Genomic DNA, 22,796 nt, shown 5'->3' on the forward strand with positions numbered 1-22,796 from the left:
CCAGATGTCTTTGGGATACAGAACTATTACAAAATGCATTTTTCAGAAAGTTTATATAGAAAGCTACAAAGATACATACCGTAAGGGAGAAAAGAAATCTGTGGTTAATTAACAGAAGGAGGTCCAGCGGGGGAGTGATTGTTTTCTGTACAGAGCTGTTCAGAGAGGGACCATTTATCTCGCTACGCAACAGCTTCCTTTTCCTGAGGAAGGAAGTAGGAAAGCCGCTGATGGATACTCCATCGACCCAAGCTCCTGGGTTTCTGTAAAACTTTACAACATTTTCTTTCCTTTGTCCTGGAAAATGGAATTTTTTTCCTGGAATTTCACAAGGTTAAGTTTAATAACCTCCCCTCCCTAAATTCCTTCCCCTCCCTTGCTGATAAACTGCAGTGGAGGTTTGCAGGAGATGGAGGTGCAGCGGACAGAGATGATGTCACACCAAACTGTTCAGTCTGAGTAAGAGAAACTAACTTGTGACATAATCTCATGATCGAAGAAGCACCAGGTTTTAGAAAAAAATATTTAATCTATCAAAATGTCTGAACGAAGAAACAAGCTCAATAAAAATATTAACATTCCTCCAGTTCTAATAAAAAGCAGCCATGCTTGAAACATTGCTATGGGATGATAATTAAAAACACATTTCTAGTTTTTCCAGAAGGAAACAATCCTCACTGGAAAGCATACAACGACCCTGCTGCACAAACTGTTTTGTTACTTGAATTTTTAAAATCACGGTACTTGCACTCATGTGAACTCATTTTCAGTGCTGCATGCATTTAACTATTTTCAAGTAGAATTTGTTTATTAATTTTCCTTACATCACTTAATTCATTCATTGTCAATTTTAAAAACAGCATACTATGTTGTCATGCTCAACCACAGTACAGTGAAATCAGCTCTAGAGAAAAGGAGTTTCAAAGATTGGTCAGTACTCCTTCAAGAGATTACAGGAAATTAAAACATTTTGGGAGAAAAAAAATCAGGGATGCCTCAAACAGAAGCATCTCTCTCTCTCTCTCTCTCTCTCTCTCTCTCTCTCTCTCTCTCTCTCTCTCTCTCTCTCTCTCTCTCTCTCTCTCTCTCTCTCTCTCTCTCTCTCTCTCTCTCTCTCTCTCTCTCTCTCTCTCTCTCTCTCTCTCTCTCTCTCTACCGTCCATGGAGTGAGAAAATTGTTTTGAGATAGAAAAAGCTAACGTCCAGAAGCTGATTGTGGACTATACCATTATTTATTTTTAGGGGAGAATAGTAAAACTGTTCCTGTAATTTTCATGCATTAGAATATATTTATTGTTTGGAAATAAAAACACAATACAGATACGTATAAACGTTTTTAAACGGTGGCTTTACAATCCCGAGTTGTTCGTTGTTCAAACTTTGCCGTTTAATTTGACCCAAGTCATTTCCGCCTCCGCTTCCGGAAGCGCCAAAAACCAAACAACACAAGACACCGAAGGACAAACTGGAGCAAAGTGAAGGTAGAAAACTATAACAAATAATTGTTTTTCATGTTTATGATAAGCAGAACGGGAACGGAGCAGCTAAGAATGATACTACATCAGTAAACCGAGCATTAGCAGCTAGCTAGCTAGCTAGCTAAGTTTTGTTTTTCACAACAGGCAATATTGGACTATTTATAAAAGTTTTCTGTCACCTTCTTCCTAATAGGAATTTTACGTGAGTACCAAACTCAAAATGTAATTAAACTCAAACTATATCTAGAAAGTCTGAATTTAATTGGAAACATTATATTGTTGTGACCGTTGCAGTTTATCCCAATGAAGATTTTTTTTCATCTGCATGTCGGTGAGTTTTCCACACATCACAGTCAAATAACAGATTAAACATTTTAGATGATTATGCTACTCCAGCATTGTAATCTTAATCTAGACTAAATTTTGCTACAAACATCTGCTAGCAGTAAAAATGGAGTTCATTTTACTTCCTGGGTGATTATTTTGAAGGGGATACGCTACAGGAACTCTAGATTTACATCACAGTTGCTTTTGATTTCTTCCCCAGTGTGAATGACTCTGCTGATTTCACTAAAAATCCCATCCTGGCAAGATTACCAACGAAGGTGGGTTTTAAATTCTCAAAGATGAGCAAGTGGGGTGACCGACTGAAGAAGATAGAGCAGCTTGCTCAGTCGTTCCAGCAGCGTCCCCTGACAACACCCTACAAACCTCGACTGTGGCCGTGCCAGCCCTCCTCCGTCTGGAAACTCTTCCCTCGTCAAAGCATGGCCATCAGCTTCGCTCAGAGCTGCAAAGAGGTGTGCGACATCTGCACCGGCTCTTAAACGGTTTTGATTCAGTGTGTGAAAGTATATCAACTGACATTTGATCTTTAAATAATCATAGGATGTACATGTTTTCGCTCTTGAAAAAGAAAATGCGTCTGAGGGTCAACGGATCTATCTTGTTACTAGTTACAGCGAGCTCTGGCACTACTACAGGTAAGTAGCTCTAGGTTATTGTCCAAAAAGGCAAGAGTATGCACATAAAGTGTTGGTTTCCTCTTGTGCCATCTACATTTCCCAGGACTTACCCTCAGTCCTTGATGCATTGCTATGAGGTGATCCCAGAGGGGGCTGTGTGTAAACTTTACTTTGACCTGGAGTTCCACAAACCTTCAAACAATGGAGCTGATGGGAAATCTATGGTGTTCTTACTCATCCAGGTACAACACATTACTTATCCACGATAACGAAGGATCATCGTATGCTAATTAATTTATACTGAGTGGCTGGCTTCACTTACTTTAAAACAGTCTTATGCAGTTTAATCTGTTTACGTAGATAAATGCAAGAAATTACTCCAAATATTAGACATTATTGTTGATTAGTTTTGTGATCAGAGAATAATAAATGCTGATACCAGAAACAAGAATTTAGGATATAAAAGGATTCATTCATTTTTGCGTTTGCAGTATGTTTGTGGCAAGTTATTGGAAGTCTACGGGATTAAGTGTTCAGTGAAAAATGTCCTAAACCTGGACTCCAGCACAGAGGAGAAGTTCAGTCGACATCTCATCTTCATCCTGCAAAATGCTGCTTTCAAAGACAACATTCATGTTGGTACGTCAGGTCTCGCGTGTTTGTTTATCCATTTGTTTGTTTTAAATTTTATTTGATTCTGTCTTGTTAGGCAGGTTCATCCTTGCTATTCTTCACCCCATCATGAACAAAATCAAAGATGAAAGCTGGCTTGGAAACGAGAGGCGGTTGGTTTTGTTTAGGACCTGTCAAAATAAAAGTTTATATTCGTCAGCATGTTGTGTAGCTGTTCTCCCTGTTGTGATCGCTGCAGAACAAATGTTTCTGAGATGACGGAGAGTCCAGAGATGAAGAGAGTTAAGAAGGAAGAGCGAGATCTCAGCTTCCTCCTGGTGAAAGACAAGGACGGTCAACACTGTTCTTTTGTTGATCTCGGTAAATAAAACCAGAGTCTGTTATATGTTCTTATAGCCATTCAGCAGTTCTGCTAGTCAGAATACTTTATGCTAACGTTCACGTATACATCACCTGTACATATTGGTAAACAGGCGTTTACACCAGGAACAGAAACTTCCGGCTCTACAAGTCTTCAAAAGTGGGGAAGAACGCGGCTTTCACAGTAGCAGAAGACAACGAATTCATTTCCACGTCTAAGAAAGGCATCGGTGTTGAGGAAAGTGTTTTCCTGGCGTCTCTGGTGTGTAACGTCAGGTACATATACGCGTCATTAACTCAGCACTTATTCAGCTTTGAACGGGTCATTTTGGACTCTTGTCTATCAGCTTTACAGGTCAGAGGATTCTTACGTGGGACGCCTCAGAACTAAATGAAGCTAAAACCACAGCTCCTCGCTGTCAGCAGGAATCGGCATCAAATCCAGGTAACCGTGATTACCTCACTGCTCTGTTCACACAGGTGTGATGTGTCAGTGTGCAGTCTGCTTGGCTGTTAGGTGGACTCTGCTGCAAATCCTTCAAAACAAACTTGTATAACTTCAGATGATCTTTTGGTTTTGGTTAAAAAAAACATTTCCTCCTTTATTGAAACATAACTTTGGTTAGGAGGAGCTGATGGATAATCAGACTCTAGTTTAAATGTTGTTGATAATTCAGACTACAGTTCAGTCTGAATAACTTTGATTTGTGAGTATACATTTATTTTTGTTACGTCATTAACAGGCTCGTTTTCCAGCTGCCTGGCGTCTCCATATCAGGAAGTGGACAACTTTGTGTCAACATTGGTTCATAAGGATGGGATTCAAGGAGGTGAGTGTTGCAGCGTGGTGCAGTTTAAATCATCTACGTATGTCCACGCATATTTGAGAAGCTTTAATTTTTAACTTTAGTTCAGTTAGCAAAGTAAGATAGAAAAACAAGTCCAAATGTCAAGAAGTCAAAAGCTCAAGGGTTTTATATGAAGCTTCTGCCCAATATACCCCTTATAGATTATACAATTATAGAAATATGCATAATAATAAGTTACGCAAGATTATTTTATCTTTGTTGACATGTGTTTTCAGCCTAGATTTCCATTAATCAAGATGTTCTTGGTAACATTTATTTTGAGGGATTTTTTAAAGCCCCAGTGTGTCATATTTTTACCAGTTTACCATCAAATCCTGTTTCCAGTTCAAACTTGTCCTTTTTCATGAATATTTCTCACCAACATCAATTCCAAATATTCCTCTCAACTTGAAATTATACAGTTTTAAATACATAAACTGTGGTCGACGCTCCATGGTCATCCACCATCTTAAAATACAGTAGCTGTTTGGGGACATACGCATTTGGATTATGACTAACCTGAAAGAACCAGCAGGGGGCAGCAGTGCGCCCTGGAAGCATGGAGTCTGCTAATTCAACTAAGAAATAGAAAATAGCTACACCGTTGCTGTACTTGTTAGTTTGAATAATTAACGATTAAATCAAAAGACATCGAATTTGTCAGTTCGTCATCATGTCCAACACAAGGAAGCCGTTAGCTATTAGCTGGACGCCAGCCTCTGATTAGTGTCCCTGACTCCCAAACTTACCTCAAGTTGTTCATTCACTTCAATTCAATTCAAAAATACTTTATTAATCCCAGAGGGAAATTGATTGCTGTAGTAGCTCAGACTAATAATAATAATCAAGTCATCAAAGAGTTGTTGTATATTACAACGGCTGTTGGCAGGAAGGATCTCCAGTAGCGGTCAGTGTTGCAGCCAAACTGAAGAAGCCTCTGACTGAAGACACTCTTCCGTTGTCGGACAGTCTTATGAAGAGAATGCTCAGGGTTGTCCATCATTTTCTTGATTCTCTGGAGAATCCTTCTTTGCATTATCTCCTCCAGCGGTTCCGAAACTGCCGATACTCTGGCTGAGTCCTTGAAAGGGCTTGGAGTTCTTCCATCTTGTTGGCCAGCGATCTCACATCGCCCATTATGATCGATGGAAGAGATGGTTTGAATTTCCACTTTCTCTGTCTCCGTTTTGCTCCCGCTCTGCACCCACGCTTCTTGCGTTTTAGCTCATTTGGGACTTGTGGCTTCAGTTGAGGTATTATTTCAGCCTTTCCGATGCTAATCAGCTGCTCCCGATTGTATAACAGACTGTTGCCATGGTTACGGGTCATAACAAATGCTCAAAAAGTGAGAAAAGTAAAAAAAAATAGCAGTAAAAATCCTCCAAGTTTCACAGCACCAGAAACAGAAAAGTAAAATGTCCAAAAAATACTGTTTCCTTGAGAAACTAGAAGAAAAAATACCCAAGAAAAGGTAAAACTTACATATAGTCAACAGAGCTACTCCAACATGCAACTTCCCAGAGCAGCACAGTTCCAGAAAAAAGCTGAACATGAAAATGGGGTGGGGGGTGGTAGGAAAATCACATTTTTGTGAGTGAAAATGAACAAAGCTTGTTTGCAATTGATGGCTCACGTTAGTGGGAGTGTTTTGTAGTATAGCAGATTAGTATTAGCAGATTAGCGTTAGCTTCTGATAGGAAACAGACGGTGAAACTCTAGGATTAGAAAATCCTGACAGATCTACATCACCCTGTCAATAACATTCATGGACTCACCCATCTGGACTCACGGCGGGGAAGGCTGTTGTTGGTTTAGCGTCCAGGAAACAGCAGAGAACGTCACAGCTAGTAGAAGCTAACTGTTAGCATTAGCAACTCCACTACACAGCTAGCCGCTAGCTCTGAAGAAGACTGCAGAAGTGGTCAAAACTGTAGGTAATAGTTTTAGTTGTGGGGTGTATTATTTTATGATTCAACCAGTTTTTTTTAACAATTCAGTTCAATTCAATTCAAAAATACTTTATTAATCCCAGAGGGAAATTGATTGCTGTAGTAGCTCAGAATAATAATAATAATCAAGTCATCAAAGAGTTGTTGTATATTACAATGGCTGTTGGCAGGAAGGATCTCCAGTAGCGGTCAGTGTTGCAGCCAAACTGAAGAAGCCTCTGACTGAAGACACTCTTCCGTTGTCGGACAGTCTTGTGAAGAGAATGCTCAGGGTTGTCCATCATTTTCTTGATTCTCTGGAGAATCCTTCTTTGCATTATCTCCTCCAGCGGTTCCGAAACTGCCGATACTCTGGCTGAGTCCTTGAAAGGGCTTGGAGTTCCTCCATCTTGTTGGCCAGTGATCTCACATCGCCCATTATGATCGATGGAAGAGATGGTTTGAATTTCCTCTTTCTCTGTCTCCGTTTTGCTCCCGCTCTGCACCCACACTTCTTGCGTTTTAGCTCATTTGGGATTTGTGGCTTCAGTTGAGGTATTATTTCAGCCTTTCCGATGCTAATCAGCTGCTCCCGATTGTAAACCAGACTGTTGCCATGGTTACACATCATAACAAATGCTCAAAAAGTGTGAAAAGCTAAAAAAAATAGCAGTAAAAATCCTCCAAGTTTCACAGCACCAGAAACAGAAAAGTAAAATGTCCAAAAAAATACAGTTTCCTTGAGAAACTAGAAGAAAAAATACCCAAGAAAAGGTAAAACTTACATATAGTCAACAGAGCTACTCCAACATGCAACTTCCCAGAGCAGCACAGTTCCAGAAAAAAGCTGAACATGAAAATGGGGTGGGGGGTGGTAGGAAAATCACATTTTTGTGAGTGAAAATGAACAAAGCTTGTTTGCAATTGATGGCTCACGTTAGTGGGAGTGTTTTGTAGTATAGCAGATTAGTATTAGCAGATTAGCGTTAGCTTCTGATAGGAAACAGACGGTGAAACTCTAGGATTAGAAAATCCTGACAGATCTACATCACCCTGTCAATAACATTCATGGACTCACCCATCTGGACTCACGGCGGGGAAGGCTGTTGTTGGTTTAGCGTCCAGGAAACAGCAGAGAACGTCACAGCTAGTAGAAGCTAACCGTTAGCATTAGCAACTCCACTACACAGCTAGCCGCTAGCTCTGAAGAAGACCGCAGAAGTGGTCAAAACTGTAGGTAATAGTTTTAGTTGTGGGGTGTATTATTTTATGATTCAACCAGTTTTTTTTAACAATTCAGTTCAATTCAATTCAAAAATACTTTATTAATCCCAGAGGGAAATTGATTGCTGTAGTAGCTCAGAATAATAATAATAATCAAGTCATCAAAGAGTTGTTGTATATTACAATGGCTGTTGGCAGGAAGGATCTCCAGTAGCGGTCAGTGTTGCAGCCAAACTGAAGAAGCCTCTGACTGAATACACTCTTCCGTTGTCGGACAGTCTTATGAAGAGAATGCTCAGGGTTGTCCATCATTTTCTTGATTCTCTGGAGAATCCTTCTTTGCATTATCTCCTCCAGCGGTTCCGAAACTGCCAAAACTCTGGCTGAGTCCTTGAAAGGGCTTGGAGTAGGGCTGCAACTAACGATTATTTTCATAATCGATTAATCTGTCGATTATTTTTTTAAGTAATCGATTAATCGGTTTGTTATTGTTTAGCTATTGAACCTATACAAGTGATGAATACATTTCAGTTAAGAAAAAGAAAAACATAGGAGAATTGTGCAGTTGACTGCAATCTATTTTATTGCACATGAACACAGTCAGCGGTGTAAAATGAGCTAAACAGTGCAAAATATCAGTCCAGAATAATTTTTTGGCATCAAAATATAAGAGGCAAATTCCATAAAAAATAATGCAGAATCTAGAATAGAGTTTGTAAGTGGTATACATTGCTGGGGGGTGAGTGTCTTGTTCCCCATGTAGTTGTCCATCGTTGCTTGTTTTTTTCTGCATAAGAAATACAAATAGACTGACATAAGTACACATATAAAATAAAGCAGCACACACACTGCAACACTAAATCAATATTACATTATTTGAATTAATTAACAATATACAGTGATCATTTATTTTGATAAAAATGCGTTGTGAGGTGTTTTACAGCGTTAGATAGTAAAACAGCCTTTTAATAGTAAAAAAAAGGACTTTCTGAATTTCTCCTGTATTTAAAAATTGAAAGCGTACAACTATGCCGCGTTATATTCATCTGGACACAGCTCGTCTGTATATTTTTCTCCGCGGAGTTGTCCTTTTTTGAATGAGGAACATAGTTATGGGTTTGTGCCGTTTTTCTCTTAACGAGAACATTCTTATAAACAGACGTGCTAAATTTGGCAAGCGCATGATTCACAACACGGAGGAGATTCACGATTGCATCTAGTCAATCAGAAGTAGAACGCCGTGGACTGACGCGGCAAAAAAAAAAAACATGTTTAACATCCACTATAACGAACTCAGCTCCCAAATTTGATCTGCGTTAGCTTGTTTATTTTCTTTTACTTACCGGATTCACCGGACTTTCCTCTGCTGCATCAGCCCCCATGTTTTCGTCTCAAATGTTCACTTAGGGACGTCGTGCTTCCGTCGTGCCATGGTTTTTGCATATTTTGCAGGTCACCCGTCTTTTAAAAGCATCTACAGTGAAGTGCTCCAATACTCGTGAGGTTTTTGTCCGGGGTTTCTCTTGTTTTGTCGCTTCTATTTTTCCTCCGTATTTCTTTTTGTTCCGCCATCTCTCACAGCAAGATGAGCGTCAGTAACGTGATACGTCATGAAAACCGAGGGCACTTATTGGCTCATTTCTTCTTCGACGGCTCCACTGGTAGATCAGTGGCTCATTACTGCCACACACTGGCGGCAAATTTAACAGATTGTAACCGATTTCAGATTGTGGTAAAAAATAGACTTTATGCGGTAAAATATGATTATTAAACAACTAATCGATGACTAAAAAAGTTGTTAACTATTTTAATAATCGATTATAATCGATTAAAATCGATTAGTTGTTTCAGCTCTAGCTTGGAGTTCTTCCATCTTGTTGGCTAGCGATCTCACATCGCCCATTATGATCGATGGAAGAGATGGTTTGAATTTCCTCTTTCTCTGTCTCCGTTTTGCTCCCGCTCTGCACCCACGCTTATTGCGTTTTAGCTCATTTGGGATTTGCGGCTTCAGTTGAGGTATTATTTCAGCCTTTCCGATGTTAATCAGCTGCTCCCGATTGTAAACCAGCTTGTTGCCATGGTTACACATCATAACAAATGTTCAAAAAGTGAGAAAAGCTAAAAAATAGCAGTAAAAATCCTCCAAGTTTCACAGCACCAGAAACAGAAAAGTAAAATGTCCCAAAAAATACTGTTTCCTTGAGAAACTAGAAGAAAAAATGCCCAAGAAAAGGTAAAACTTACATATAGTCAACAGAGCTACTCCAACATGCAGCCGCCCAGAGCAGCGCAGTTCCAGAAGAAAGCTGAACATGAAAATGGGGTGGGGGGTGGTAGGAAAATCACATTTTTGTGAGTGAAAATGAACAAAGCTTGTTTGCAATCAATGGCTCACGTTAGTGGGAGTGTTTTGTAGTATAGCAGATTAGTATTAGCAGATTAGCGTTAGCTTCTGATAGGAAACAGACGGTGAAACTCTAGGATTAGAAAATCCTGACAGATCTACATCACCCTGTCAATAACATTCATGGACTCACCCATCTGGACTCACGGCGGGGAAGGCTGTTGTTGGTTTAGCGTCCAGGAAACAGCAGAGAACGTCACAGCTAGTAGAAGCTAACCGTTAGCATTAGCAACTCCACTACACAGCTAGCCGCTAGCTCTGAAGAAGTCCGCAGAAGTGGTCAAAACTGTAGGTAATAGTTTTAGTTGTGGGGTGTATTATTTTATGATTCAACCAGTTTTTTGTAACAATTCAGTTCAATTCAAAAATACTTTATTAATCCCAGAGGGAAATTGATTGCTGTAGTAGCTCATAATAATAATAATAATCAAGTCATCAAAGAGTTGTTGTATATTACAATGGCTGTTGGCAGGAAGGATCTCCAGTAGCGGTCAGTGTTGCAGCCAAACTGAAGAAGCCTCTGACTGAAGACACTCTTCCGTTGTCAGACAGTCTTGTGAAGAGAATGCTCAGGGTTGTCCATCATTTTCTTGATTCTCTGGAGAATCCTTCTTTGCATTATCTCCTCCAGCGGTTCCGAAACTGCCGATACTCTGGCTGAGTCCTTGAAAGGGCTTGGAGTTCTTCCATCTTGTTGGCCAGTGATCTCACATCGCCCATTATGATCGATGGAAGAGATGGTTTGAATTTCTTCTTTCTCTGTCTCCGTTTTGCTCCCGCTCTGCACCCACCCTTCTTGCATTTTAGCTCATTTGGGACTTGTGGCTTCAGTTGAGGTATTATTTCAGCCTTTCCGATGCTAATCAGCTGCTCCCGATTGTAAACCAGACTGTTGTCATGGTTACACATCATAACAAATGCTCAAAAAGTGAGAAAAGTAAAAAAAAATAGCAGTAAAAATCCTCCAAGTTTCACAGCACCAGAAACAGAAAAGTAAAATGTCCAAAAAATACTGTTTCCTTGAGAAACTAGAAGAAAAAATACCCAAGAAAAGGTAAAACTTACATATAGTTAACAGAGCTACTCCAACATGCAGCCGCCCAGAGCAGCACAGTTCCAGAAGAAAGCTGAACATGAAAATGGGGTGGGGGGTGGTAGGAAAATCACATTTTTGTGAGTGAAAATGAACAAAGCTTGTTTGCAGTTGATGGCTCACGTTAGTGGGAGTGTTTTGTAGTATAGCAGATTAGTATTAGCAGATTAGCGTTAGCTTCTGATAGGAAACAGACGGTGAAACTCTAGGATTAGAAAATCCTGACAGATCTACATCACCCTGTCAATAACATTCATGGACTCACCCATCTGGACTCACGGCGGGGAAGGCTGTTGTTGGTTTAGCGTCCAGTAAACAGCAGAGAACGTTACAGCTAGTAGAAGCTAACCGTTAGCATTAGCAACTCCACTACACAGCTAGCCGCTAGCTCTGAAGAAGACTGCAGAAGTGGTCAAAACTGTAGGTAATAGTTTTAGTTGTGGGGTGTATTATTTTATGATTCAACCAGTTTTTTGTAACAATTCAGTTCAATTCAAAAATACTTTATTAATCCCAGAGGGAAATTGATTGCTGTAGTAGCTCAGAATAATAATAATAATCAAGTCATCAAAGAGTTGTTGTATATTACAATGGCTGTTGGCAGGAAGGATCTCCAGTAGCGGTCAGTGTTGCAGCCAAACTGTAGAAGCCTCTGACTGAAGACACTCTTCCGTTGTCGGACAGTCTTGTGAAGAGAATGCTCAGGGTTGTCCATCATTTTCTTGATTCTCTGGAGAATCCTTCTTTGCATTATCTCCTCCAGCGGTTCCGAAACTGCCGATACTCTGGCTGAGTCCTTGAAAGGGCTTGGAGTTCCTCCATCTTGTTGGCCAGTGATCTCACATCGCCCATTATGATCGATGGAAGAGATGGTTTGAATTTCCTTTCTCTGTCTCCTTTTTGCTCCCGCTCTGCACCCACGCTTCTTGCGTTTTAGCTCATTTGGGATTTGTGGCTTCAGTTGAGGTATTATTTCAGCCTTTCCGATGCTAATCAGCTGCTCCCGATTGTAAACCAGACTGTTGCCATGGTTACACATCATAACAAATGCTCAAAAAGTGAGAAAAGCTAAAAAAATAGCAGTAAAAATCCTCCAAGTTTCACAGCACCAGAAACAGAAAAGTAAAATGTCCCAAAAAATACTGTTTCCTTGAGAAACTAGAAGAAAAAATACCCAAGAAAAGGTAAAACTTACATATAGTCAACAAAGCTACTCCAACATGCAACTTCCCAGAGCAGCGCAGTTCCAGAAGAAAGCTGAACATGAAAATGGGGTGGGGGTAGGGCTGGGGGTAAACGATTATTTTTAAAACGATTATTCTGACGATTATTTTATCGAATAGTCGACTATTCTAATGACTATTTAGAAAACTAATCTAATGATTATTTTTCTATTGCACAATTAACAAAAACCAGAAAATCTCAAATAAATTCCTCAAAAAAATTGATAAGTTGTTACTGTAAGAGAATAAACACTACAGGCCTTCCATTTTGTATAACACTGCTTTTATTGTGTTGCGGTTGGTTATGTTCTGATGACGTGTAGAACTTGGGAGTGCAGGCTGCTGCCTGAGAGGTGGTAGAAGATGGAGTGTCTCCATGCTGCTTTGTTTTGGTCACTTATGTGCGTGAGGCGAGTGGTGTTACGGGTTAAACCAAACTCAGGTGATATTTTACACTAAACCGAAAACCCACAACACTCTACATGTAATAAAAGGGAGATCTACACCACAAAAAAGATGAACTCTAAACCAAAACGTAACAGCTTATCCCAACGCAAGAAGCTGTTAGCGAAGATGCTAACAGTAGCTTTACCAACGTTAAGTTCAAGTTACCAAGTTTAAATAAACCAAAAACACCCAGCAGCAAACAGACCAGCATGGAGGAGAGACTGCTACCACCAAAACAGCTCTCCTCATGTCTGAAAGAAGCTCCTTTATGAAGGGAGAAACGCTCCCGGTGATTTTCTACATCTGCGATAGACACGAAGCAGCGCATCTGACCCCGGAAGTTGTTGTCCGTTGCCGGGAGACGAAGGCGGGCAAAACAGGAAAATAATCTAGTAGTGGACGGACGTTGTTCCGGGTCTTCGGTATTTGGCGGAGATGTTAGTGAAGGCGGAGAAGAGGGCGAACTAGAGGAAAAACAGGCAGATTCCTCCTCTATTTACAAACTCCGGGGGATGCAACAAGTGGGCGCGGTGCGTCGACTTCCGGATCTGACGTCGACAAATTTTTAGAATCGAGCCGTCAACGTCGTCGAGGCTTCGCTACAGCCCTAGGTGGGGGGTGGTAGGAAAATCACATTTTTGTGAGTGAAAATGAACAAAGCTTGTTTGCAATTGATGGCTCACGTTAGTGGGAGTTTTTTGTAGTATAGCAGATTAGTATTAGCAGATTAGCGTTAGCTTCTGATAGGAAACAGACGGTGAAACTCTAGGATTAGAAAATCCTGACAGATCTACATCACCCTGTCAATAACATTCCTGGACTCACCCATCTGGACTCACGGCGGGGAAGGCTGTTGTTGGTTTAGCGTCCAGGAAACAGCAGAGAACGTCACAGCTAGTAGAAGCTAACCGTTAGCATTAGCAACTCCACTACACAGCTAGCCGCTAGCTCTGAAGAAGTCCGCAGAAGTGGTCAAAACTGTAGGTAATAGTTTTAGTTGTGGGGTGTATTATTTTATGATTCAACCAGTTTTTTTTTAACAATTCAGTTCAATTCAATTCAAAAATACTTTATTAATCCCAGAGGGAAATTGATTGCTGTAGTAGCTCAGAATAATAATAATAATCAAGTCATCAAAGAGTTGTTGTATATTACAATGGCTGTTGGCAGGAAGGATCTCCAGTAGCGGTCAGTGTTGCAGCCAAACGGAAGAAGCCTCTGACTGAAGACACTCTTCCGTTGTCGGACAGTCTTGTGAAGAGAATGCTCAGGGTTGTCCATCATTTTCTTGATTCTCTGGAGAATCCTTCTTTGCATTATCTCCTCCAGCGGTTCCGAAACTGACGATACTCTGGCTGAGTCCTTGAAAGGGCTTGGAGTTCCTCCATCTTGTTGGCCAGCGATCTCACATCGCCCATTATGATCGATGGAAGAGATGGTTTGAATTTCCTCTCTCTGTCTCCGTTTTGCTCCCGCTCTGCACCCACACTTCTTGCATTTTAGCTCATTTGGGATTTGTGGCTTCAGTTGAGGTATTATTTCAGCCTTTCCGATGTTAATCAGCTGCTCCCGATTGTAAACCAGACTGTTGCCATGGTTACACATCATAACAAATGCTCAAAAAGTGAGAAAATCTAAAAAATAGCAGTAAAAATCCTCCAAGTTTCACAGCACCAGAAACAGAAAAGTAAAATGTCCCAAAAAATACCATTTCCTTGAGAAACTAGAAGAAAAAATACCCAAGAAAAGGTAAAACTTACATATAGTCAACAGAGCTACTCCAACATGCAGCCGCCCAGAGCAGCACAGTTCCAGAAGAAAAAAATCCGTCTTTTCTCAGTACCAGAACTCCTGATCTGGTCCCAACGTGTCCGTTCCAAAGTCCTTCTACTCAAGTCTCCTCTCTTCCTGCAGCCTGCTGTCTCCCAACACGCTCCAGCGCTGGTCCGCTAGCCAGTGGCTAAATCAGTGTTAGCAAAAAATGCTGTGTTGCCCACATTGCATCCCAGTGCAGGGTAAGACTTGTACTTGGGTATTTCTACAAAATCATACAGAATTCCTGAAAGGGGGAAAACCCCTGATTGCTGCTTGAATGCTTCTCTGAAGTGAAATTTCAGTCAATGATTTGATTAACACAACAGATCAATTATAAGTGTTTGATTTAATCAAAAACACTAGGTTTTCTTAAATAAAATCACAAAAAGTGCATTTAAAACACATCTCAGTCAAAACGGACTTTTTCCTCAGCTGTTGCTCAAAAAACCGTTTTATTATTTCATCACAGAACCTGAAGAAAACTTCCCTCATCTGCTCCTTCTGTCAAAATGAGACGTGCACAACTGTTTATTTGTGATTTAACAGGCTGAGCAGGCATGTGTGGTGCCGATGCTCACATTGTCACCTAATCTCAACAGTTATCAGAAGATGGAGCTACTTTGCCGCCGAGCAGCTTCTCCTCTACGACATTGCTAAATACCGTTGGTGTGAAAACGTCGGCAGATTCCACAAAAGCAACAACATCATGTAGGTTTGGACAGTTTCCTGCTCTGAAGGCTCTCCGTGGGGATGTGGTCGTGTCTTAGGAAGTCTTATCCATCTCCGCAGGATTGTTGTGGATCTGAAACAGGAAGTCTGGTACCAGAAGTGTCACGATCCAAACTGCAGGAACTTCAGGTCCTCGAGTATGTTGCGATCCTAAATGAGTCACTTTTCGATAGTTCATGGTAACATAAATAACACCGTTACTGTTACAGGTTATCCCCTCCCACAGGAGATATGCGTCAGCTACATCCTAACTCTGGTTGGTTGGAATTTTCACCCTCATGGAATAAAACAGGACATTCTGACACCATTCATTAAAAAGCACTTTTTTTACACTTTTAACTGTTGTCTGACAGGATGAGGAGGACCAGGCGTACGTAATGGACGACGTGGGCAACTTTGAACTCGGCCAGAACCAGAAAAGCAGGAAGAATCCACAAGAGGAGACAGCTGATGTGTGGGGGGATGACCACGAGTATTTAGAGAGTCTGAATGAGTTTGAGCAAAACAGCGGAGAGATCTCAGACCAGCTTCTGCTCACGTGTGTGGAAGACTGTGATTCCCAGTAGGAACCATTGGTAAAGCTTATTTAAAGGGATACTAAGCAGTTTTGCTTGCTTTTAGCACCCCCTAGTGTCCGTTTGTAGAAGCAAAACTATCTCCTTGCTGCGCGTTCGTCTTTTTAAGCTTAATCTAACAGCAGAAACGACTCCCAGGGTTCCCAAGTGTCTACAGGAGTGATTCATTACTAAATTAAACAAATCAGCTGTGTTCATGATCTAAAACCTGCAGGCAACTGATGTTGCAAGTTCAATATTCAGGGGTGATGGGGGCTGAGTAGCCTTCATTTAAAGGGTCATTTTAGCACATAGTGGCCCAAGAAAATGATTTAAAATATGAAAAAGTTGCAACTTGTCCTTTTAAGGTTCCAGAAGAACAAAACATTTAATAAAATGCTCAGAAAAGTAACCACAGCTAACCGGTGACGACTGGACGCAGTCAAACACTTCAGCCTGTCCCCACAGCTAAATGACCGGATTATAAACCATAAACGAGCCAAAATACAAAACTTAATCTGACAATTTTACACAAATATTTATTTAGTTAATCCTACGCTTCTCATCTGCCCTTTTTATACAATTAGAATAAAACAGATAATATTTTTACATCCTGGCTTTGATGGGATTAGATGTGCAGAACAGAAGGATGTGAGTAAATTCAGAACGTTTTCTGCTAAATAACATCGGTGTCGTTAACTCCCGAAACACTTGTGAAATATTCACAAACATGAAAATAATCCCGAGGGGTGCTCATTTCTACCAGCGGAACGGAGATCGCTGTAGAAAACAACACCTGCCCTGTTGGAACCACCAGGAAACGATTCAAAATCTCATTTGAATCGTTTAGTTAACGGGAAACTTGTAACGATCAACAAACCCAATGAAATGATGAGTTTCACGTTTCTGGTTTACTACCAAAACATTAGTAATGACGTTAGCTTTTTGACGCACGCAGGTGTTCAGGTTTGCTGCCGAGCTGCGGGTCGTGTTCTTAGACGTGTCGAGCTTTTAAACTGCTTTCATCCAGCCGCGTGTTTGATTAGAAACTGGAGGCCGTTTTATTAGAAATGCTTATTTATTTTTAAAAAGCACGAATCAGCAACCTTCTCCACGGGGCTGCAGAGTCTCATCTCTATTGTTCCATTTAATATTTGGAGAAAAAGAAAAGATCTAGAGGAATATTTTTCAGGTCAAACTTGAAATGTTACTTTAAAAAAACAATAATTTAGTTCTGACTGCGACTAAAAACAAAGCTCGGTTGTGTTGTTTATCCCATCTGGAGAAGACAAATGCATCACAATCCCTTCGGTTGAAATATTTTAAATGAGATACTATTATCTAGTATCGCTGTCTACCTGAGGTTGTTTTTGACCCTGAAGGGTGCTGAAAAGAAGTTTCTGAGTGTACGTGACAGTACAGCTACTATCCTTATTTTACACGCACCAAACAAAACTCAAACAGATGAACTAAACTCTGCTTTAAACAACATAGTCCCTTTTTCCTTCAACACTGAGACACACGGGAATGCAGGAGGTTACGACCAGTCTCAGAACAATAACAGACGTTCCCAGAGCGGAACTATTTACAGGCGTAGTGATCGTGTTATTAAGTATCAAAGTGGTACGTCCTTTTCTGTATAAATGGTTTAAGTTAGTCTCTAAAACAAAAATAGGAGCTTGAATTTACCGACCACAAATCCTCGGCTTCAGTGGCTCCCTGATTTTTAACCAGACAAGCTTAGATGAAAATGTACCAATCAACGAACATTAATTATTCATTCAAGTGAGGAAAATACATACTTTAAAACTGAAATAATTCCCACTAAAACTGTCAGAAGGCAGAGAAGTCACTTGGTTGTTTGTGCCTGCAGAACTCAAGGATTCCAGCTCACATCTTAATCCTAGCATAAAGTTCGTTGATCTGATCTCTGAAGCGGCTCCTGAGTTCGTTCCTCTTGGCCTTCAGGGTCGGGGTCAGCAGACCGTTTTGGACTGAAAACATCTCTGGATGCAGCACGATATCTCTCACCTGCAGCGGAACAGAAGAGTCGCTTTTAAAAATCACATTTTGATGCTTTTTAAATTCGTTGCTTTTTACAGGGTATCCGCGGGTCCTTAAAAAGTCTTAAATTAGCTTTTCCTAATTTAAGGCCTTAAAAGTCCTTAAAAATGACAAATAATCATTAAATCCAGTTTCCAAAGGTCTTAAATGACCAAAGACCCAATAAACAAGATTCTTTTATTTCTATAAAAATTCCGTGAATTTCTAGTTAGTGTTCAGCATTTTTTGTGTACGATGTTGACGTAAGCGGAACCGTACGCAGTCAGTTGGTTGTGAAAGGGGCTGTTTTTAGATGAGCACATTAGCTGGTTAAGCTAGTGGGAGCTTGCGCCATGGGGAAGGGCAAGTTTAATGGTAACTGGATGGCTAATCCCACGTTCGCAACGTGGTTAGCACCGGTTCCAGGCAATAGCTGGAAATTATAGCTTAAATTTAATTTTTAAAATAGCTCAAATTTGGTCAAAGTGGCCTTAAAAAAGGTCTTAAAAAGTCTTAAATTTGGGTCCCTTAAATCTGCAGATACCCTGTTTTTAACACCGAGTTGCTTTTGCCCTCCGTCCCATCCAATATGGATATAAACCTAATCAAACATCAGGCTGCAGGTTCAGACTCTGGATGTGTGTTGCTGCAGTTCTTTACTTTTTATGTCAGAAATGGAAGCTTACAGTCGAGATGTATTTGTAAATGAACAACCTGCTCCACCTCCAGAACCACTGCTGTACGTATGCAAAACTGCAGAAAGGATAGGTCACCTGTTCAAAAGACTTGAGTCCTGCTTCCTTTCCCAAAGCCAGGATGTCTTCCAGAATCGCTCCTTTTACATCCTAAAAAAGAAAAAAGAAGAACGTGAGTCAGGTCAAGACGGTATTTTTAGGTCATTGCTTTAAATAAAACCAACCTTGTTTTTGCAGAGTTCAGAGTAGGATCCTTCAAGTCCTTTTCTCTTGGCCCACATAGGTAAAAAGTCTGGATCGGGAACGACGATCCCTACCAGGCACGCCTGAGGTAACACGACACAAGTGAGACAAACAGGAAATACAACTAAACACTCTGAAAGGTTGAACATCTGGATGAGTTTCGAACCTGTAAGCTATCGCCGTGAACAAATATCTGGGCCACTGGATCGCTGCGGTTATAAACCGTCTCTATTTTCTCCGGGGCGATGTACTCTCCTTGAGCAAGTTTGAAAATGTGTTTTTTTCTGTCAATAATCTTCAGAGTGCCGTTCTAAAACGATAAGAGAGAGCAGTTAAGACCAGCTGATAGTTTATATTAATAATATTAGTTATAATAATATCATCCTGGTCTCCTTACAGGAAGCCATCTGCCAATGTCTCCAGTGTGCAACCATCCGTCCTGGTCGATCGCCTCTGCAGTTTTCTCCTCATCGTTCAGATACCCCTGGAATACGTTTGCTCCTTTCACACACACCTACGGCAACACGAACGACAAAGATTTTCTTTTCTGTTTCATGTGTTTTCCAATTCTTTGGTACATTTTTAAAGATGCATCAAATTGCCGTTGTTAAAAAGACATTTTAATGAAACTAGTTTCATAAAATATACAAAAGTGGATTTTGAGCTTAAAAACACGTCAGATTGGAGGCAGTTCAACTTTGTGTAAAATAGGTGTTCATTAAAAATGGCTTGTATTGTTTTATGAAAAGTGTATAAAAGTTTAAAAACAACATTTTTATCTGTAATAAAGTGTGATTATTTATAATGTGAGCTTTTGTTCCATACCAAGTTCCTTTTCAAACTCCGGCCTCCTTTCCACCAGACATGAAAACTGAGTGTAACCAAACAGAGGCGTTTTAGCCGCAGGCTCCACTCCGAGAGCGATTCAGATGCAAAACTGGAGCGAAAGCGTTTCACACAGCTGATTCCGTGAGGTCACAAAATCACGGGAGAATTGCAACACCACGCGTGATTTCAGAAATCCACCCAATAACAAGCAAGGGGAAAGAGCTGCATGTATCCACAAAGGTCTGCGGTTTATTTTCTGTTCCGTTGACATTGGTTAAAGGGGGTTTAAGTGGAAATGACTTACTGCACGTGACTTTTATTTTGAAGTTTACAGCTGTTTTACACAGCCTTGGTGTTTGACTTCCTGTCTGGACTGATCTGAACTGCAGAGTTTGTCATGTTTTGGAAGCGTGACGTGTCGATAGACTTGAAGCATAATGACAGCGTCCCTTCGCTTCTGGGATGTGTCCAAAATGCCAACTAATTATTTCACGTCTGGTAGAAAGGAGGCTTCACAGTTCATGTTTTTTTTTTAAATGCTAATGTAGACCATTTCCCCTCTTGTTTTTAATATGAGCCACATTAACATCTATCATTTTACAGTCTTTCAGTTCTGCGGTTTTATTTATCAGGAGGAGAAAATAATTAAATTAATGACATCTAACCTCAAGTGCACAAACACGATCCACTAGGTCATTCATCATAAACACAGCTGTCACCACCATAGACATAAATACGTAGACGCCACATTGGGCGTTGGAGAGCATAACCGCATTGCTGCCATATTGGATGGGTTTCCTCACCCCCAAAGGTTGCAACAACCGGCACACTATTAAAAATAGATCACATGGGATTACTATTGACTTTTTAGCCTACCTGATGGGATTTTATTTTATAATTAATTTGTTTAATTATATTGTTTTTCAGTTGGGTAAGCACCTTCCTCAGTAGGAATGAATGCACTGGGGGAAATGGAGACCCATCTAAGATGGCGGCCGGCCACTACGTCAGCGCCAGATCCTTTGGGGCATCTACGTATAAATGTTTGTGGTCAGCATGGTGGTGGAGGGTTGATGATTGGTCACAAAGCGGAGTCTAGAGTCTCAACTTGTAGTTGGTAAACTTCTTTGATCCTGGACTCTGGACAAAGGAGGTTAATAAAGTGAAGTAAAATAAAGATAAACCACTCTCCTCACCTCTCCCTCTCCATTGGCCGCCAGGTAATTCATCTCTGCCACATCCACCAGTTTGATGATATTACAAGGCAAAGGAGGCCCAACGTGACCTGATGAAGCGACATTAGATGATTTTAAATGCTATGATTCTCACACAGATTCATGATAAAAGACTCAAGTGAGTGTTTACCTGCTGACCAGTCTCCAGGCATCGACATGGTGCACCCAGCTGTACATTCAGTCTGACCGTAACCTTCATAGAACTGCAGTAAATCATTAAATACAATCACAGTTACTGCTTTTTGCTGCAGTCTTTTTTACAAATTGGTCTGTTTTTAAATGCTTTGATGCAGAAAAACTATTTGATGCATAAAGTCACACTTGAACCCCTAATAGAACAGATACACATCGACCCACCTGACATCCCAGAGCAGCTCGTAGGAACGTCAGGATGGTGGGAGACACGGGGGCCGCTCCGGTTATCATGAGCCTTACCCGACCACCCAGACTCACCTGGGAAATTTGCAAAAGTTCAAATCAGGTTGGTCCTAATCACATAACACAGCAGATAGTAAATAATGGTTGCCAGGGATTATGAAACCATGTTAACTCAGACACAGTTGATCTAATTTAGGAATCAGGCCTAAGATGTGCGCTGCTGAGGAAGAGAGAAAACGTCTTTTCACCTGCACTTTCTTAAAGATGAGCTTGTCCCACATGCTGTCCTTTCTCATCACTCCGTTTTTAAGCTCGGCCTCCTTCCTCCTGAAAGCAAAATCCAGCAGCCATCTTTTCAGAGGCGTGTTGGCCTGACTAAAAACCTGGAGAGGAATCAGAAAACTTCAGCTCCTCCTCAAACAAAACACTCACAAATAATTGCTGCTAAAGCTACGAGAAAGCAACAGGAAAACAAACAGCTAAATCAAACTCTAACCTTGTCGAACATGCGGTTGAGGAGCCGAGGGACAACGGGGAAGACTGTCGGCTGCAGCGTTTTCAGATCATCCATCAGGAGTCGAATGTCTCCTTGGAAGTAGCCTATACGTGCTCCATGGATGAGGATGACACCCTGAGGAAAACCAGGCTGATTAAACCAAATCTGTGACTTTGACCACCAGGTGGCACTATTGTCCAGTTATTCACTCTACACTGCTTCCTCTACACTCTACAGCCCTCAGCTATGTAGCCGAGCAAAAGCTTAGAGGGGAACTATGACATGCAGATATGAAAGTTATTTTATAAACTGTCTTTTTTGATCTCATTGACAATAAGTTCAACACATACCTGCACAACTCTTTCAAACATGTGAGCGAGGGGAAGATAGGACACATGAACGTCATGGACGTTCAGCATGCAGTGCACCTGCAGGGACACACAGAAACAAAACACGTGCACGGGTCAAACACTCGGCTACCGTACCTCCACCACCCTCTCAAACATGTGGGCCAGCGGGAGGAAGGAGATGAGAACATCTTTCCTGCCGGGATTCAACATACCCTGGACTCGTTCACAGGACAAGAATTCAGAGGACAGGTTTATCACAGTCCCAGTTAGTCATCACACACTGGCGAAATTCACCTCCACATCGGACCCATCGCCGTGAGCTGCAGCTGTGGCTGCGTTTGAGAACTATTTGGTGGTTTAACCCCCAACCCAACCCCTTTAAAGCTGAGGCATTGGGTCCCATTTTTAAAGTCTTTGGTATGACCCGACCGGGATTTGATCTCTGATGAGAACGCTGTAGAGCCATGAAACTGTGAGGGTGGCCAGTTTAATTAAACAGGATTAGTGTGTTAATGAGGTAACTTCAGAATCTGCTTAACATCTTACCTGGGTGTGCTACTACGAAAACCAAACCCAGTCTGGAGCAGGTTAAAGGGAGACCAGGTAGTTTTGGCTTGCTTTTAGCACCCCCTAGTGTCTGTTTGTAGAACAGAAAGCAAACTGTACGTTCGTCTTTTTAACACCTTGATCTAACAACTGAAATGTCTCCCCAGCCCTCATTAGTGTCTACAGGAGTGATTCATCACTAAATTAACATTGTATGAAAACATGCTGGATGCAGAGTGCAGCGCTAGGTACCGCCGGTATGTCAGCTCAAATTTTTT

At 41.0% G+C, this 22,796-nt stretch overlaps 3 protein-coding genes across 6 annotated transcripts in view; 1 reads left to right on the forward strand and 2 right to left on the reverse strand.

Moving 5' to 3' along the window:
- Nucleotides 1-212, reverse strand: part of si:ch211-145b13.6 (NAD(P)(+)--arginine ADP-ribosyltransferase 1) — a 3,250-nt gene extending 3,038 nt beyond the window's left edge. Inside the window, exon 1 of the mRNA XM_015943755.3 lies at nt 80-212. The gene's annotated coding sequence lies outside the window, so the exon portion shown is untranslated. The remainder of the gene's footprint in view (nt 1-79) is intronic.
- A 1,329-nt stretch (nt 213-1,541) lies between these two features.
- On the forward strand, nt 1,542-19,492 carry primpol (primase and polymerase (DNA-directed)). The gene is made up of 17 exons (XM_054744840.2): nt 1,542-1,680; nt 1,773-1,809; nt 2,026-2,278; nt 2,367-2,461; nt 2,547-2,685; nt 2,935-3,082; nt 3,153-3,228; nt 3,315-3,436; nt 3,550-3,712; nt 3,784-3,881; nt 4,180-4,266; nt 15,021-15,129; nt 15,211-15,287; nt 15,360-15,406; nt 15,504-15,725; nt 18,726-18,773; nt 19,085-19,492. The coding sequence occupies exons 3-15, from the start codon at nt 2,105-2,107 to the stop codon at nt 15,714-15,716; spliced, it is 1,548 nt and encodes a 515-aa protein (XP_054600815.1). The 5' UTR covers nt 1,542-1,680; nt 1,773-1,809; nt 2,026-2,104; the 3' UTR covers nt 15,717-15,725; nt 18,726-18,773; nt 19,085-19,492.
- Nucleotides 17,170-22,796, reverse strand: part of acsl1a (acyl-CoA synthetase long chain family member 1a) — a 29,180-nt gene continuing 23,553 nt past the window's right edge. For 3 of the 4 annotated variants that reach the window (XM_015943756.3, XM_054744839.2, XM_015943757.3), the window contains exons 11-21: nt 21,973-22,050; nt 21,623-21,757; nt 21,375-21,509; nt 21,106-21,201; nt 20,879-20,951; nt 20,710-20,798; nt 19,083-19,199; nt 18,852-18,995; nt 18,667-18,768; nt 18,521-18,592; nt 17,170-17,735 (exon numbers count right to left, since the gene is read on the reverse strand). In XM_015943756.3, the coding sequence (XP_015799242.1) occupies nt 17,595-17,735; nt 18,521-18,592; nt 18,667-18,768; nt 18,852-18,995; nt 19,083-19,199; nt 20,710-20,798; nt 20,879-20,951; nt 21,106-21,201; nt 21,375-21,509; nt 21,623-21,757; nt 21,973-22,050 (1,182 nt within the window). In that variant the 3' untranslated portion in view covers nt 17,170-17,594. Of the gene's footprint in view, nt 17,736-18,520; nt 18,593-18,666; nt 18,769-18,851; nt 18,996-19,082; nt 19,200-20,709; nt 20,799-20,878; nt 20,952-21,105; nt 21,202-21,374; nt 21,510-21,622; nt 21,758-21,972; nt 22,051-22,107; nt 22,186-22,796 lie in introns of all 4 variants that reach the window. The other variant, XM_054744838.2, reaches the window with a different exon arrangement.

The sequence above is a fragment of the Nothobranchius furzeri genome, chromosome 6 (assembly GCF_043380555.1).
Source record: "Nothobranchius furzeri strain GRZ-AD chromosome 6, NfurGRZ-RIMD1, whole genome shotgun sequence".
Taxonomy (NCBI): Eukaryota; Metazoa; Chordata; class Actinopteri; order Cyprinodontiformes; family Nothobranchiidae; genus Nothobranchius; species Nothobranchius furzeri.